Source organism: Vidua macroura, chromosome 3, assembly GCF_024509145.1.
Source record: "Vidua macroura isolate BioBank_ID:100142 chromosome 3, ASM2450914v1, whole genome shotgun sequence".
Classification (NCBI taxonomy): domain Eukaryota; kingdom Metazoa; phylum Chordata; class Aves; order Passeriformes; family Viduidae; genus Vidua; species Vidua macroura.
The window spans coordinates 15,523,779-15,542,373 of NC_071573.1; the positions used below are offsets into that span (position 1 = coordinate 15,523,779).

An 18,595-nucleotide genomic window follows, 5' to 3' on the forward strand; every position below is an offset into this window, starting at 1 on the left:
AAGAAACAGAGGAATTGGCTTAATGCTGTATTTCTCTAATAAAAAGATAAGAAAGAAAACTGATTAATGGTTCCTAAATGAAAGTTTGGAAAAAAAAAAAAAGAAAAAAACACCTCTAGATTTAGGTGTAAGGTTTACGTGGAAGGAACATCTCACATTTTACATTGCTCAGCTTCTAGTGCATGTATGCTTTCATCACTTCTCATGCAACCACTCCCTTCTCATGCAAGGCTGCTGGCTCAGGAGAACAGAATGAATCCTGGCCAGCTTAAGGGGTGCACTCTTGGAAACACAGCATGGGACATTGCTTCCATGCATTGCAAACAGCAACTGTGAAGTCTGGACACGTTATGGCAAATCAGTCAAGTTTTCTCATTGCAGTACTTGGCACATGGCGCTTTCTGAAAAACATTTAGCTCTCACTCTGAGAGTTGTTTTTGGTAACAGCTTTAAAGTTGATCAGTGTATGAAAGCACAATAGAGGGGCTTAAACTCATTTTCAGCGCCAGGCAATGAAAGGGGACACGATCATTAAGTGGCACTTGACAGAAGTGTTACTGGAAACTTCCCAGCAGCCTAACAAATGAGTGCTATATCAGGGGCCCAACTTGGCTAAAAGATGACAGCTCCTTGGCAAAAAGCAGAGGGAGAGAGCTGATGGATCTGATGTCATGTGAAGATGGATTCAAACTTGTTTTCAAGAAGAGCAGCTTAAAATTTTAGATTAATGGAGTACTTTGGTCTCGTATTGGACATATCTTAGAAATTTTGGCTGTGCTTCAGTGCTGTCTCCATACTTTCTATTTTAGCCTGCTTGTCATATTAAAAGAAAAAAAACAGGATTAACCCAAGTGTACCATTTTGGCTGAAATTCACTGGTATCAATTCAGTAACAGCTGTCACAGAGCAACTGTAAAAGAACATGCACCTATTCCCCACCATCATTTTCTTCAAGAGATGACCACAATATTTGCACATTACTGAAATCAGTAAACCCTAGGCTCATGTTATGACAACATGAACTACCATTACTTTTAATTCAAAGTAATACAAATCACAAATGATATAAAGGACCCTTAAAGCACCAAATTCTAAAAAAATAATTTTTAAAAAAGAACTTCATAGTCAAATATTTTAGGCTTTCCTGGGTAGCTATTTTAGAGACAAATATTTCAAATATTTCATTAAGACACATGGACGTCAGCATGCAATCCCAAAGCTGTTTAGGAGTAGTACAAGAATCAGCCTAAGTTCTACCATCACTGCTATACACTGGTGAGCCACTGAGAGTCATTAAGAGTTTTTACTGCAAGACTAGTTGTAATTGCTGTTTCAGTTTTGCTTACTGAATTTCAGAGTGTAAGGTGGAAGAGGAAAGGGATGCAGGATAGAATAATAGAATAGAATATTTAATAGAATAATAGAATAGAATTTAAGAGAATTCTGGATCCTTGTCAGGAAAGAAGATACTGTGGACAAGAAAGTGAGAAGAATCAGAAGGACAGTGGTAGAAAATAGTGTATAGCCTGGAGAAGAGATGGTTTCTCTGAGGAGGTTACTAAGAAATGCCCTCACAGCAGTGAATACCGAGAGCATGAGAGACAACAAATTGAAAGAGAGATTATACAGGGCATAAAGAAAAACCTTTTCACCCTGAGCACAGCCAGGCAGAGGAATATGCCCAAGGAGGTTGTGCAGTCTTCATCCTTGGAGGATTTCAAGACCCAACTGGATAAAGCCCTGAGCAATTTGGCCTGATCTCAGCTGACCTTGCCTTAAGCAGAAGGTTGGACTAGAGACTTTCTGAGGTCCCTTCCTAACTCAATCCCCTTATGGTCCTGTGAATGATAGAAAATGTGCTATTTCATACTGGGAAAGAAGTGGTAAAGTGGAAAGGCGACAGAAGGAATAAAAATGGGTGGGAAAGTGTTGCAAAATGTAGCATTGATATACTCCTATTCGGATCAGAGGCTATACGTTGGATTTACTTGCAACTGTTTGTGTTTTTATTTATTTGAGTTCAGAGAGCAGAATGCCTTGTGACCAGCATCCAGGTCACCCACCAATTACTAGGAATTCTGAAACTCACCATCCGTCACTTTGCTTTCACAATGATACAGTAAGGCAACATTTTAGTACCTGAAACCCACCTGTCTGGCAGCACCAGGATCTGTGAGGAAACCTGGTTTTTGTTTAACTATTGAAACAAAGACAAATCACCCAGGAAAACTACACCAAAACCCAGACCAAACCTTACACATTTTATCCTCACTTTCCATTCTGGTTTGGGCTTAATAATGAAATTCTTATTGGAGGTACTGTTCATTTACTTGAATTTCACAGAAAATCTCAGTCTTTTCAGACATTTAGAAATCACAGTATCCAAAAAGGTTCATGTATTTTCTTTGGGACAGTTTTTATTTTTATTTTTTTGCTACAGTATGTAAATTACAAGCTTGGGTGACTTTCAAAGACAGTTATTTACTCCTTTTGCTAAAAGAAGCTTAAGATAAATTTGTTACAAATAACTTTGATTCCTTTCAGATGTTCTTGGTTTTACATTACAGGACAAAGCAGACAAACACGTTTCCTTAGGAGGGTCATCCCTTTAGGTTATTGAGTGGAACAGTATCCAGTCACACAAGAATCTGGACTTCCAACATACTCTGTTTACTTGATAGCTCAAACTTGCCCTTTACTACCAAGAACCCTAAATGAGAGTTTCCTTTTTTGTTACAATACTTCCTACTGCTTGTCACCAGGGCTACTATGCATTTTCCAGGTATGAAAGCAAAGATAATGGAAAAAAAAATATTAAAACACAGCCTGTGTCAAGATCACAAATTTCTGCTGGCATACTTGGGCTGTGGAATGTCTATTTCCTTACACTATTTTGAGAAGAAGCCTCTAGTATAGTGTGGCTACACTACAGCACAGTGCCTTTCTTGGTCTAGTCTAGGCTGTTTGGGGTGAGGGTGTTAATTATGTGGTCAGATCTTTTGGCAGCATAATGCTGAATCTACATAAAAAGCCTTGTTGGTTTTTTCTTTATCACAAGAATCTCTTTGAAATAATTATGCTCAAAGAATAAACAGGAAGGTGGGGGTTTCTAGCAGAGTGCTGCAGGTGATTAAGTGGCACAACTTCTGTGGTACACTAGCAGCCTGAAATCCAGTCATATTTTATGAAAAGTTTTTTAAACTATTCTCAAGTATGGAACCATTTCCTGAATTTTCCTACCAATTCCACATGTTTTCAACTCAGCACAGTATGGTCGCCCTATTGCCAAGCAGAACAGCCATAAAGACAGTGGCAGGGAAGGAAACAATGAATAAAAAGTTACATGCAAAAGACTTTAAAATGCACTCAGTGTGTGTGTGAAGGGGAAGCCTTTTTCCACTGCTTTCCTTCTCCTGAAACAATCTTAGCTGTTGCTTGGTATTATTTTACCTCAAACACTCAGATGAGTAGTAACTGTTCAAATCCACTGTTTCTTTTTGCTTTGATTCACCTGTCTGCAGGATCCTAAGCTCTCAGGTCACCCAGCTGGAAGCAGTGTCACCAGTATTCCGAAGAGAACAGAACACATAGGAAAGCCAACGTCAGGCCAGCCTGCACACTCTTTGGAGTTCCAATGCAAAGCAAATTTGGTTCTGTTGATAGCTGCAAGTTTGATCTTGTACTACAGACCATTTGCACTAACAGAATTGTCAAACAAAGCAAGAATTTGCACCATCAGCTTTTCAAAAAGGAATGCCAACAGAAACTGGATCCAGATTTGAACCCTTGGCTGTAACTGAGGAGTGAGCAGCTCAGATCAGGAGATGGACAGCCTGTGCATAGGTGCCTGTTCTGCTCCCTCAGATGCTGGGAGGCTTTGCAGGGCTGCTACCTTGGCATAGCTGGGGAAGGCTGAAGAGATGCTCCACGTCACAAGGGTGGGGTGTCTGAGTGACACAGAATGTCTGGCTGCTCGCTTCTCAGTTGGGTACGCGTTGGTGACGTGCTGCCCAACCTCCTCACGATCTCATAGGCAGTTCTGCTGATACTTGTGAGTCTTTGCACCAGGAATATAGCACAAAGAGAAAAGACCAGGATTTGGATCACTGATTTGAAACTGAAATACTTATTAAAAATTGCTTTGACTTTAAATAGCTTTATAGTTTTAAATAAAATAATTGTTTTAAAATAGTTTTAATTAAATGAACCTAGAAGTTGTGGATCTTTGATATCCATGTCTGATATATTTTTGAATAAATAGATCTATAAATACCTCTTGATCTTTTTAGTGATGAAGTGCACAAAAAGTTAAAAATATAATTTTTTAAGCTGAAATGAACAGTTGTCTCCTTAGGAATAAACTTAATATCCAGAAACACTCAAAGCAAAGTTACAGAAACCCAAAATATATTCTAACTACATAGTCACTATAAATACATACTTTAACTGAAAGCATGCTTTTTAATTACTCAGTGAGTAAATTGCCAAAATAGAAAATTAAGCTGCTCTTTAAAAGAAAAACTAAATAAATAAACAAAAAAACCCAGAATTCAAATAATAAACTGAACCAGCCAGTAAAACACAAAAGTGTCTTTCCCTTTCTCCTTTAGAGTAGCCCAGCATTATGATACTCTTGAGGACAACAAACAACCCCCAAACTACCATTCTCAAGTTTCATTCTAAAAGCAAAAGTTTTCAGTAATTTGGGCATTTGAAATTTGCTAGTTTAGTATAAAGCTGCACATGAGGCTCCCTAGGGTATAAATAAACTAAGCCTCCACAGTGAAAACCAAAAGAGAAATCATACATGCAGTTTATTCTAGAAAAAACATGATTTTAACTTTAACTTTAAAACCCCGTTAAGTATAACAGTGCATTAGGAACAATCAAGCTCACCAGAGGGACAATTTGCTTGCAAATGTCAAAAAGCATGATCTTGAATGTTATAATTCTGAGCAGTATCTCAAAGATTTCACTTCATAGCATTTTACAAAATAATATCCTAAACCTGAACACACTGCATCATACAAGGTTAGTAAGCAGGAAATCACAGAGTGGAGTGAAGTGGGTCCCTCAAAAATGCTGTTTCCTGAGGTGTAAAGGAATCGTTTCACACTCACACCGTCAGCAGGGCTGCACCATTGTGCTGTGTGCAAGAACAGCTGCCACATCTCGAGCAGAGCGTGGCCCAAAGGCCTGTGTATCTAATTCTCACCTTCACTGTCCTGCCAGTGTTTCTCTCACCACCACACAGGGAGGGCTGAGCACCAAGTGATAGAAATACTCACTTAAAATGACTCTTTGTACTGATCTAAATTTCTTTGTAAAGCTGATAGAGAAAGAACAGATTTTACAATACAGGTCTCAGAACTGCAGGGCAAATAAATGCAAATGTGCTTTATCGGCTGGAACAAGTGCCCTGGAATACCAACAGGCTGTGGATCTGCAGTGAACCTCTGAACCTCTTCTGCTGGATCAGTGCGCCTTGACACAACCTCTACTCATTGACAGAGGCTGCAGCCACACAGTTCTGTGATCCTGCACACTCATTTGGGATGAATCAGACATGAGCCCTAATTCCAATAAATATTCATAGACAAAGGCAAGGATCATTATTCCCCATTTATGGAGGAGAAACTGAGGCACAAAGTGATTACTCCAAGTCAGTGACATAGCTGGAGGAAAACCCAGTTAGCCCCACACCTGCTACCAGGTGCTTTAAAATGAGCCAAAGCCACTTGATTATTTAATGTGAATAATTTAGTAAACATCTTTTTGTTTCTGTGTTTAGTGAGACCAGTGTTTTATTTTTTAACCTTCCATTTCTAAAACAACCCACATGATACTGAGAGTAAAGGTCCAAGAAATTTAGTGAAATCTGCCAGCAGATTTATCCCATTCATTATACTCACTGCAAGCTGTAAGATACAGGGTCACCCTGGTAATTACCAAATGAGGGCTCTGTGAATGCCACTTCACTCTTCTCACTCCACCCAAATAATTACATGGCTCACCAGGAGAAATAAAATGGATAAAAACATTAAGACTTAGAAAAAAATAATATTTCCAAAAAACAAAGACTTATTGCATGATAGCTGGAGGCAACACCTTTGCACAAACAGCTGTAAATTAAAGCTGTCCTTTTACTAAGCTTCCAGAGATTGCTTACACAATGTGTGGCAATGGGAGAGAATACAGAAGACAGTTAATTTTCTTCCTTCTTCTTCACTTGCTCAAGTGGATGAAAAGCTACTTGCCTACTTTCAAAAGGATGAAGATAATAACTTTTTATGCTCCCATACCACGCTGCTACACTTGTGAACAGATGTGAACATTTTGCCACCTGATTGCTAAACTAAAATTTTCTTGATTTCTAAGTAAATGTGAAAGTATATCACCAAATACGCATCACCTGCAGGTGGCAAGTGTTAAAGAACTTGAAATCACAATTTTGTTCTACTCTCTCCAGTAACCACTGGTGAGCTCTCAGTGTGCTGTGTCCACTCCTTTCAGCTATGAGAAGGCTATCCAGTGTTTGAGTTCTTCCACACGCTGCAGTATCTGTGTATAATAGAAATCCATGTTGGCTGCAAAATCAGTACACACAGGGGATTCCATGTCACCAAAGGTGCAATACAGTGCAGTTCCTCCAATGCTAAGGAAAACAGTTGCTATGCACAGCAGGATCAGCAAAATACAGGAGCCACCAGACACTTCATCTGTAAATAAGAGCAGAAGAGGTGAATAAAGATGCTATACAAAGCAATACAAATGCATGTGAGAAAACCTGAGACAGGTTTCTATCATGAATGGGTCAAGAGGTAAACACATTTAATAATGCTCACCATGTCAAAGTGACCACAATACACACGGGGAATTTTATGTTTCTCAGTCTTTCCAGAAACCTAAATAATTCTATTGCTTCATTTCTGCAGTCTGTGTACCTCTCCCTGCTGAGATCACTTGTGGAGTCATTCCACGCTGAAGCAAAATAAGCTCACCTGTGAGAAGGCCCCACAGCCAAAGCTGTCCTTTATGGAATAGTTCAAACAAAACAAAGGCTTTGAAACGAAACCAAATGGAAACATTCTTGCTTCATTTGTAATGACACTGACTGCACTACAATGAACTGCTTGTGATTACTCTCACATTTTGACTGCAGACACAAAACGGTCAGCATAGGCTAATGTGAGGGGTTATTTTACATCTCAGTTTACATTCTCTGCTAATTCTTTGCATGATTGTTTTTTCCAGAGTAGGAGCAATGCAGAAGTTGCAGAGGTGCTGCTACATCCTCACAATCTCACTTGTCCTTGCTAATCTGTATGCATGAACAACATCTGTGTCTTCTGTCAGACTGACGTGGCTCTAAGGAAATTTCTGTACTCCCATCACTCTACACTGGGAGAAGAAATGGGGTAAAAAGAAATATTTGAGTGATTTTTTTGGTGTGTGTTTGAAATCAAACTTGAAGTAATAATAACAATATAAAACAATTTTCCTTTTGAATAACTAAATCCTGGGGAAAAATCATATAGAAAAACTCTAATTGGAATTTTAAATAAAACATAAATACTTTTAAAATAATTTCAAAAAAAGATGGGATAGGGTCTCTTTAGGCTGTGAATGTTTGAGACACACTAACTCACTTTTAAGAACTAATTTATACCATTTAGTGGCTGGCATACACAGTAGATAGAACTTTCTACATCATTAGCAATCAAAAGTAGTTTTCTTAGCATCTCTTCACTTTAAATAATACAGACTCTAAACAAAAAAAAAAAAAGCATAACATAAGAAACATACTGTGTTTCTCATGAGGCTATTTAGCCCATCAAAAGGTGTAAAGCCAGATTTAATGACAGCTAGCAAATATGTATGGATGTTAAATTATAAAGTAAGGTTAAAATCTGACACCCTCCCATCGCATGGAAACCACTAGAAAGGGTTGGGAATGTACCCATGGACAAAGCACAACAGACTTATTTCTTTTGCATCCCTCTACCTACACAGGAAATGAATTTAGGGAGAAAGCCTACACCTCACACCTCTAAGCAATGAACATTAATGAAAGGACTTCAATTATTTGTCACTTGTAAATCATTCAGCCAGAGGAAAAAAGCAGTGACTTCATTCTCAACAAAGCTTTAAAACAGATGTGTGCTCATTGTATCCTCAGTGTAGCTTGTTACCCTAACCTGGTACAGACTAAAAATCTTTGATCAATCACCTTTACTTACTAAGTTTTAAAAAAACAAGAGAGTATGTTCAATAAATGCCTGTTTTGCTGCTGTGAACTGACAATATTTGCATCCCAAGAAAACAATCCATGAATTAACAAATTTAAACTACCTTGATCCAATGTGTCTTCCATTTCTTGGAATCTCACTCTTCTTTTTGTTTGCCTTTGCTGGACTTGAGCAATTGTTTTTCCATCTCTGTCATCTCTCTTCTTTAGTATAGACACCAATCCTTCCACTGGGGTAATCTATCAGGAAAGTCAGTGAATGGCACAAGATATGTTAAATAGAGCTCATGCTTCAATTTCTCACAATGACTCAGGGAGGAAACAAGCTAAACAGTTAATAAATGGTTTCCAGTCTACTTTTCTTAAACATTGCAGCACTTGTGAAACCTCCTTCTTGAAGACATCAAGTCCCAAACAGACAGGACAGCTGCAGTATCATTCTGCTGCTTACTGACACTGCTTGCCTTTAATTGTTATAAAAGTTAAATGCACACACATTTTCTGCTTGGATCGCACTTTGTGTTCCTTTGTAAGCTCACATGGGCAGGGGCTGTGGTGAGGCGGATTTGTGTCAAAATCACTATCATCAGAGGGCAATAAGAAGTCAATGACACACTGCTGCTGCCTCTCCAAAGATATAATCCTGCAGAGACCATCAAATACTTATTGTGAGATTAATTTTCCAGCACTGCAATTGGTTCCCCAGTGGGGGACAAGCAGCTACAGCAGGGCTACAAAACTGAAGAGAGGGAATACCAGGGAAAAAGAAAGCTTCAGTGCTCTGGATGGATTCCAGTTCCACATTGTAATAAGCTCTCTGGATACAGCAGCAGTGCAAAAATCCTTCCCTACAGGCTGGTCACTCAAACAGCTTGCACAAAAAGCAATATGGTCAACAAGTCAATAAACCACACCTTCTCTTTTCTTTGCTATAGCATTTCCATTAGTTGCAAGAATATATGGTAAGCCACACTGGGTTGGTTGAGCAGTCTGTAACTTCCTTGTTATTAATGAAATGAAAGTAGGTGATGTACCAGGAGAAAAATGCTTTCCTAAGCAAGCAGCTCCTGGTGTGCTGGAAATAAATAGAAATTAAAGTAGAAAGTATGTTTAGAATTGCCCTTTTTTCTACCTTGTGAGCATCCTTGCCTCAAAAAAAAGTCATAATTATTTCTTCCTAGACCTTAGTAGGACTTTAAAAAACTTAATTCTGTAGATCAGCAGTAACATTTGTTAAATTAAAAAGTAGTATGTATACGTTTGTGCTACAGATAAAACATATCACATTTACAACTGAATTTGCAACTCATCTATTAGACAACCCCAAAGGCCTCTAACTTTCACAAAAACTCCAAACCCCCCAACTTTCCAAGTAACACTGTAGTTGCAGACAAAGGACTGCTTAAGCCTATCTATGACATAAGTTAGAAGACCACCCATAAAAACTCGCATGCATTGCATTTCCAAGAGCTCTAGAGAAACAGAAAACAAACAAAGTTCATAACTTATGTCCTTAAGCTTGCCTCGTGCTGTGAGCTTATATAAAGCATCGATGCACGCTGTAGTCAGAGATGGTGCCCTGCACACAGGGAGACACAGGGCACAATCCAATAGGCACTGGAGCAGCTTTGGCCTTTGCAACATTGGAATGAAAAATGTGGCAATTACACTTGCAGGTCTCTGGTCTGGCAGTATTTTTTAGCCCTTAAATGGACAAATAATGTTACCCAGAACAACTCAGAGGATAAAACTGATCTCTGCCACACTTTTGATACTCACTTTCCCTTTTGTTTATCTGCTCAAGAGCTTGAATGGATTATTTAATGAAACAATGCTAGAAAGTACTTGGAAAGCAGAGGAAATAAATTGTTTAAGTCAACATGCAGAGGACCAGTAGTTGGCACAAATGACCCAGAAATAATAGTCTGCAAGTGTCTCATCACAACAAATGAGTGTACTGAGGTGCAGCTTCTACTGGTAATGCTAAATTAGCCTTGTAAAACTGCCAAGAAAACTTAACAGGCCAGCAGAAAAATCACCACTTCTGTTTCTTTGTTGTGACAAGGAAGGAGGATTATGTAGGAGTGCTTTAATTTGACTTATTTATTTGGAAGGGTGGAGATGAAATGATATCCTTTAGTAGAGTAGATTATTTTAAGCTTCTGCTTACAGCATTGCTTTCATAAAGAGGATCAATTGCTCCTCCCACACCACCCACACAACAGGCTGGCTGTTGCCTGGCATGATTATTCCCAAGTGGCTTGGACTGCACAAGGTGGGAATGTCACCCAAAGATGGCAGGGCATTCCTATCAATCTGCCCAAAGATTAGAAGTGGTGGTCTGTTCTGCAAGACATCACCGCAACCTGAGGCACTTCCTTCTGTCTGTTGGCTCTTGGTAGTTTCTGAATGACTGTGTCACAAACTCCTGCCTTCTCCAAGCTTAAAACCAGAGGGCTATCCTTGACAGGATTATGTGGAAATGTGTTGCAGTAATTACAGTTACATAAAAGGCTTTCTGGAGGAAAGACTTGCTACAATGAGGTTCATTTACTTTCCCTGTCAGCCTACATGGATACATTTCAGGATTCACTTTAAATGTATAAAGAACTAATGTGACACAGCACAGGTTTCTCTATTCTGAACATCTTTTGCTTAAAAAGAGGGAGCAAATATTTTTGATTTTGCAATAAAAATCAGTGTGGCTAATGTTACTTCCCTATCTCAACAAAAGCCATAAACTGTGTTTTGAAAAACAGCCCCTTTACATGATATGTAATTTATTCCTAGAATAGAATCATAGAATATGTTGAGCTGGAAGGGACTCACAAGGATCAAGTCCAACTCTTAGTCCTGCACAGGACACCCCAAGAGTCACACCATGGGCCTCAGAGCATTGTCCAAGCATTTCTTGAGCTCTGCCAGGCTGTGCTGTGACCACTTCCCTGGGGAGCCTGTTCCAGTGCCCAACCCTCTGGGTGAAGAAACTTTTCTTAATATCCAACCTAAACCTCTCCTGACTCACCTCCATGGCATCACTATACTTCATCTGCCATACTTCCATCTACCTTTGAATTTTATGAGTTACACACTTAAGGTTTTTTGTCTTTGTCTCCAATACACAAAGTGATTATATTAGCTCCATCTCCCACTAATTAAACATCTAAGGAGAAGGGCTTGGCTGCCACACAAGATGAAGTTTTACATCCCACTCTTTAGGTGTCAGGAGGAAATAAAAAGGCAGAATATATTATTTATATTAGAAGTTAATGAGGGAACTGTGGTTAATACAGTTGACCACAAGTCAAGCAGAGGCTTGACTTGAACCACAGGCAGAAAAATACAGGCTTGCACCAGACTGCCCTGCAAACAGCTCTTACATGAAACAGCTGCATAAAAGACCCTATTGAACCATCACATATTTTCTTAATTCTAAGCTGGATAATTAACAAAAGATGGTCTTGGAGCATCTATGTAACCGAGCTTACTGAGCTCTGCTGGCCTTCACAAAATCTTTCGACAGGAGGTTTTACAGTACAGGAACTGAAAGTGGCATGCAAGTGTGTGGTGGCATTTTCATCAACAGTCGAAAAGGAAAGCAGCAATGACTGTTAATTGAAAACTCTGTTAAAAAATTAACAGAGTTAATTTTGACTGTTAATGATTGTTAATTGAAACTCTGTTAAAAAAAGCTTTTCTCTTTTCCTCACCATTAATAGAAAGTGAATTTGCTTCAATCAAAAGTTTCACACTTTTCAGATAAATTTTAATAACCAGGCTGCAAAATCAGAAGAAATAAACTAATTAAATGACCTGTCTCTTCTGTGTTTAAAACAGAATTTGGTAATAAAATATCAAAAAGCTTCTTGCACTGTGCTTATTTTCAACAAATATGATGTGTATATGTTTATAAACCTACTGGACAAAACTATGAAAATAAGGCCTTGTAATTCAAGTTCTGAGAAGAAACTTCTGAGAGAAAACATACTGAACTTGACACTTAGAATTAGTTGTAGCATATAGACATAAATAAAAACCCCAAAATGGAGGCACTACAAACTGGGAACTAGGAAGAAAAGTATGAACTATGAAGTAGTTTGGTTTGTATGCTCAAAACTACTCAAGAAGGTTTCTGTATTCTTCTGTGGGCTGTATTCCTTATTCAGTTACGTGGCAAAGGACTGTAGTTTTATTACAAGCAATACCAGATTTTTTTTAAAGCAGTAATCCCCAAAATGACAAAACCCAAGACTGCCCTGTGTTACAGTAAAACCAGCAGACAAACCCCTTTGCTAATAAAATACATTAGATAAGTGAGTAATTTGAGTTTGAAAAAGAGCTGACTTAGTAGGTTCAGTATTCACAGCACAGCTACTGAGGGTAACTATTTTTCCTGCTGATACACTTGCCATGCAAGTACCTGAGCTCCTTTATACAGCAACAGATACCTGATACCATGTAAGCACTTCACATGGCAGCATAGTTCTTACAAACTCAAAGCTAAGGGACCCAAGCCATACAAGAGAACAGAAGATCCAAAACATTGTCTCCAAAGCTAGTGGAGACTTCATTTCTTGGTATACGAACTGCCATCCAAAAGCTTTATGTTTTGGTAGACAGTCTTTGCTTTCTAGAAAGAATTTTCTAATAAGGAAAAACTTTAAGATTTTACTAACTTCCCTAACAAGTTTATGCTACAACCTTTTATTTTATATAGCAAAATGCAACTTTATTGAGGTTACAATTTGTTTTGCCACTGGAGTGTCATTTCATTCTCGCAGAAATTATATCAAAGATATTTAAGAAGAGTTATATACTTCTAGTATCTGTTATTGCCAGCTTCTGACTGTGCTTCAAAGTTCTTTGTTAGCTGTACAAATCTTGTTTCTATAAAATGACTGTGGTTTTCCATCATTTGCATGTTGTTGGACGTGGTTTGTACTTGTGAAGAAATACCCAGTATAAGGGCCTGTACAATACAAAAAATACTATTTCAGTTTTGCAACTATTTAAATCCAGAGTCAGAATTTGGTGACTTTTAACTCTTGTAATTAGTTATTGTAAAGGATAAACTAAAAGCAAGTGACAAAGTATCTAAGTTAGAAAACTGCATGAGATGATTCTTGGATCTCAAATTGGAGCCAAGCAAAACTTCTGAATTGTAAATACATACACAAGTATTTACCCTTCCCCATCTTCAATAAATTCTTATTACATGTGAATTGAAGAACATTAATGAAATTTTATCCTATCATATAGGTTTTGTCCCCAGGTTATTTCAAAATTATCTTTACTTCCACCTTCCATTCTAATTTGTTTGTGGAAGTTTCGTAAACACTTACTTCATGACTAGTTTTATCACGGTCAAATTGATTATTTTTTTCTTTTTTACTGCCACATTGGTACATTTCACGTGATTCATTTAATTTCACTCATGTGACTACCAATGCATTTTCTAGATACTCATTAACAACCAGTGTATGAAAACACCATTATCTTTTTAGGTTGCCATAGTGTGAACAATGCAATTTCAAAGCCTTCAAGAGGACAAGAAAGGAAGAAGTGTTACAGCTGGGTACAAAGATTCTGTCTGCTCATCGAAACTTCAGTGCAATCTTATTTTGGCACTAAAGCAGAATCAATGAACACAAGTTAACAATGCTGCTTTCTCAGGGGCGCCAAACTCTTTCAAATGTGCCTTCCAAGAAAGCTGTGGCTGCTCATCACTTCTGAAAAACAACCCCTAGGCTACTGATGGGTGGTAAGATTAACAGGAAAAACATCCTATAGCTATATAATGAAACAATACAAGCTGGTGTGCTGTCCTTAACTCACCCTGCGACACCTAGAAATCCCAAGTATTGCAAAACAACCCCTGATGCTGCATATGACAAATTTTAATTGCTACTGACATTAATCCTTCTTCCCTTCTCCCATTTAAGCCCCCTGCCTCACACAAAACTTGAGCCTCTTGCTAAGAACGATTCAAGTGGAGCCTCATCAATGCAGCCAACATGATGCCTTATATGGCCAGAAAAAGTTCTATGGAAAAACTCAAGGTGCTTTTTTCCTCTGCAGAGACTCAACTCTGCCATCAGAGTACTGGCAGTCCCAGCACCAGGAGAGCAAACTAGAATTGAAATTAGATGCCCTGCAAAGCATCATCATCGGTCACAGGGACAATCAATACAAGAATTTTTCTAACAGTATCAATATGCTGCTTCCTATCCCATCCTCTGAAACACAAATGGCATAAACATAGCTATTTCAAAATAGATGCTATGGATTAATTTAGGCCATATCCATGTGAAACAGAACAGTACTCCTCTGCTAAAATGCAGCACTTCCAGTGGGCTCAAAAGAAATTTAATGCTGAGGGATGATACTTAAATTACTCTTTTGTTATACATGCATTCAGGCTTAGCACAGACTGTCAACAAAATGCTCTTTTTCTAAACCACCCTCTAAGTGAACACAAGCCACTGGACTTATGAAAATTTGGGATACATGCATTAACATGTATGTGGGTTTCCACATCTGCTTGCATACAGCTTTGTGCACATAGCTGTCAGTCCTGGTATGTGGCACACTTCCTGAGAGCCCACAAAAAGACAACAGGCATGATCTTGGAAAGGACGTAAGAAACTCTTTAGGTGGGGAGAAAAACAAAAATGCTCTTTTTTCAGCTCTGGAGACTTTACCAAACATATAATAACACCAGCATAGATCTCCAGTATTTAGTTCCCTTCTTGGCCACTGTCCTTGAGCAATTGTAGAAGTTCTTGGTCTCTGTGCATTAGCTTGATCTATAGAGAAGTACTGCAACTTTATTGCCAAGGGGATAGTCTATTGTTAAAGATCTTAAAAATAGAAATGAACTAAGAAGATACTTTCATACAAGCCTTCCCCTTCCAGCATCTGAAATAACAAATTTCACAATACACTCTTTTTTAATTTAACAAAAAGAAAGCTCTTAAGGATGCAAATGCAGCAAAACCAGAAGAGAAATAAAGCAAAGATGCTGTCATTACATTCTCCAAAAAAAGTCCCAAAGCAATAAATCTTCTCTATTTTCAGATGAACAATTTAGCCTATGAAGCACTCACCCTTGTTAAAGGCCTATCAGGTGGGTTCAGGGTTAGAAGCTCTTTCTTAGCTTGGGCTGAACAACAAATCTGCCTAACCTGACAAAATCAGAAACCCATTCATTCATATACAGAATTTATAAATATGTAGTTCTCACCTCTATGGAATAAGCACAAAAAAGCAAACTTTCTTCTATGCTTAGAAAAGAACGATGGTACATCATAGACATTATGTAGATTTCTGACACAAAATTTAATTTAACAGGAATTGTGAGAACATCTCTTAACAGTCTCTGTCAGAATAAAAAGAAAATAACCCCCCCCCCAGGTATCACACTCATATATAAGATATCAATCTTATTTTTGAAACACAGTGCACTGCTGGTCAAGAAAGAGACAGAGAGGCAAAATGAAACTTTTTCTGAGTAACTCAGAACAATTAAAAATGTAGAGATTTCAGATTTGGAAAAGTGATACATAAAGGAATATTTAACACATTTTGAAGTTAGCAATATCTAAAATATTTTAACTGAGATAAACTTGAAAGATTATATAGGATTTACAATATTTACCTCAGTAATCTCTATCCTTCTTGTAAGTTCATCAAGAGAAGAAAAGCTGTCATCTAGTGATAAAGCTTCCAGGGAGTTACAAGATGCTCGTTCGGGTGAAATATCTGGAACAGTGTCAAAGTCCTCTTGATTTGCTAAGTCTGCAGATTCTTCAGTGTCTATTATGTTACCATTCAAAAATCTCAGAAATAAGTCTTCTTGTTCATTATTGACCTTCTCCTCCTGTCCTGCTGCTCTCTGTATTTCCTTGCACACCCGTGAATGGTCAGTACTCTCATGCTCAGACACTTCATTACACCCAGAGCATTCACCTGAGGCAGTTCTGTCCCATGAAGACTGTTCATCATTGTCATCAGGCTGTATCTGTTGCTGCTTTAAGCCACTATTTCCAAGCTGGCCACTAGGAATTTCTGAAGACCCAGCAGCATGTTTTGATCTGAGCAGACTTCTATCAGCTGGCACATCTTTATCAGAAGGAACCAAATCAGTAGGCATATAATCATCATCTGTTAAAGCCAAAGCATCTACCATTGGCTCAAGAGGGAGTTTCACTCCAGGCTCCCCAGCCCCTTCTATTTTCACTGCATCCTTGGAGAGCTGTCTTTCCCCCAGCTGCAGACTGTTATCTTTACCAGCATCCCCAGATGATAAACAGCCCGAGGAAGGCCTGCCCACTGTCCCTGTGGACTGGGTGTGTGGCTCCAATGTTGATTCAGCACTGCAGTGCTGCTCCTCCATGTGGTCCTTTCCTGCAGCTACCCGAAGACTTGCTGCCTCTGTCTGTCTCTCAGTTTTGTTTTCAGCTGGGCAAACAGCGCTCAGCTGTTTATCTTCTTTCTTTGGTGTAATGCCAGGACAAGTTTCAGTACCTAAGAGCAATAGGGAAAACAGTTCCAGAGTTTTTAAATGATTCAAAGCATCAGCCCAGGGGGGAAAGAGTATACTGTGATTTGATAACATTGTAACCTAATGCTTCAAAATGCTCTCCCATAAAGGGCAGGCATTTTATGCTACAGTCAGGATAACTTTTGTTAGTAGTCTCTGACTCCTGATTCAGGGGAAAAAAAAGTATTTGCACACATTCTTGCAGGTGAAGCACATGATTCAGTGTCCTTCTGAAAAAAGCTACTCCCAATACAGCCAAGCGAGTATATTTCTGAACAGTCACTTGTCTTCTAATGGATATTTTACATGAATCATCTCATGGAGGCCTGGAGTTCAGGCAAATGCACTTAATTACAGAAAACTGTACCTTGATGCCAGTGTATCTGTCACCTAGGGAGATATCTGTATTTCTTTTAAAGAAGTTGCAATCCTACTAATTTAATAAATTTTATATTTGCATATCATTAGCTCCTTTGGTTAACACTAAACTAAACAGAAATTACATTTCCCATAAAGGGACAGCATAAAAAGATGCTGCTTTTTGGATCAGTAAGCTTACATATTAAAAATGCAATCAGAGGCAACTTATTAGTATTCATATTTACAATACATATGAAAATCATTTTTCTTATCTGAAATTTCAGAGACACACAAGGAGCTAGCTCTACATAGCTTGTGAATTCACCTACTGTTGGCATGATCTGCTGATGAAGGAGTAAATGCTTAGCCCAAGTTATCGAAGAAATTATTAGATATTAAACATAATAAAATTATTAGATATTAAACATTAGATATTAAAATCTCTGTTTTTAGGCTTAAAAAGAGAGAAAGGGGCTGTTAAGAATTAAAATATCCAAGTAAGATAGCTATGACAGAAACTGCCTTTTATTCCATACTTTAATAAAAAATATGTTAAGACTATGTTATAACAGGACTACTGTTGCAGTAATAGTAATAACCTCAATCAACAAATGAATAACTTTAGAAAGTGCTTATTTGCATTTTTTGGTCATAGTGAAGAGCAGAAAGGTCTTATGAACAGATTAATAAAGATATCAAACAATGCCCTTCTTAACTGAGTTCTCCATGCCAATTTTGTTCTTTCTCACCTGTTAAAACCTCTCTTAAAATGTGAGCTATTTTCTGAACTTCTTACACAAAATAGTCACATTCATTAAAACAAACTTTTGCATTAATTCATTGTTCACTGAACAATTTTTTTAAATTCCAAACTATCCCCCTTTTAATGGATAATGAAATGCAAGGTAGTACAGAAAAGACAAACTTGAAAATTGAAAAAGAGAATATCCAAGCAAATCAAAATGTGGAAAAAATATCAGAACGTCTTTAACAGAAAGAAAGAGTACAAGAAACCTAACTTCTGTAAAACACTGAAAGAATAGGTGTGAGACAGGGACTTTTTAAAAATTAGACACAGATGAGTAGATAGCTCAAGGGATTTGTAATGGGATACCAAGCCCTTCACATACAGGTCATGAGTTCAAACACAGCCTGGATTATTGGTACAAGATTTTGTTACCATCTGTCAATTTTTCCTAGTGGATACATCCACATTACAACCGGCCTCTTTGTTGGCAGACTGCAACAAAGATTAAATGGAATCGGAAATTAAATCAGATTCTTTACTGTGAAAGGTGTCCCTTGAGCTCAGGGCACTGTTCCTAAGAAAGTAATAAATTATCCTAGCACTGTTATGTAACCACAGATGTACAAGAACTGGGATGCAATAATCATTCACATCAGATTTTCAGCAGTGTTCAATATTTACAACTACTTCATGCAAC

The 18,595-nt window shown here is 38.1% G+C and overlaps 1 protein-coding gene across 3 annotated transcripts in view; it reads right to left on the bottom strand.

Annotated features, from left to right (window-relative positions):
• Nucleotides 1-2,391: 2,391 nt before the first annotated feature.
• Nucleotides 2,392-18,595, bottom strand: part of CNST (consortin, connexin sorting protein) — a 49,293-nt gene continuing 33,089 nt past the window's right edge. For all 3 annotated transcript variants that reach the window (XM_053973560.1, XM_053973559.1, XM_053973561.1), the window contains 3 exons: nucleotides 15,906-16,774; nucleotides 8,353-8,488; nucleotides 2,392-6,719 (listed from right to left, as the gene is read on the bottom strand). In XM_053973560.1, the coding sequence (XP_053829535.1) occupies nucleotides 6,514-6,719; nucleotides 8,353-8,488; nucleotides 15,906-16,774 (1,211 nt within the window). In that variant the 3' untranslated portion in view covers nucleotides 2,392-6,513. The remainder of the gene's footprint in view (nucleotides 6,720-8,352; nucleotides 8,489-15,905; nucleotides 16,775-18,595) is intronic.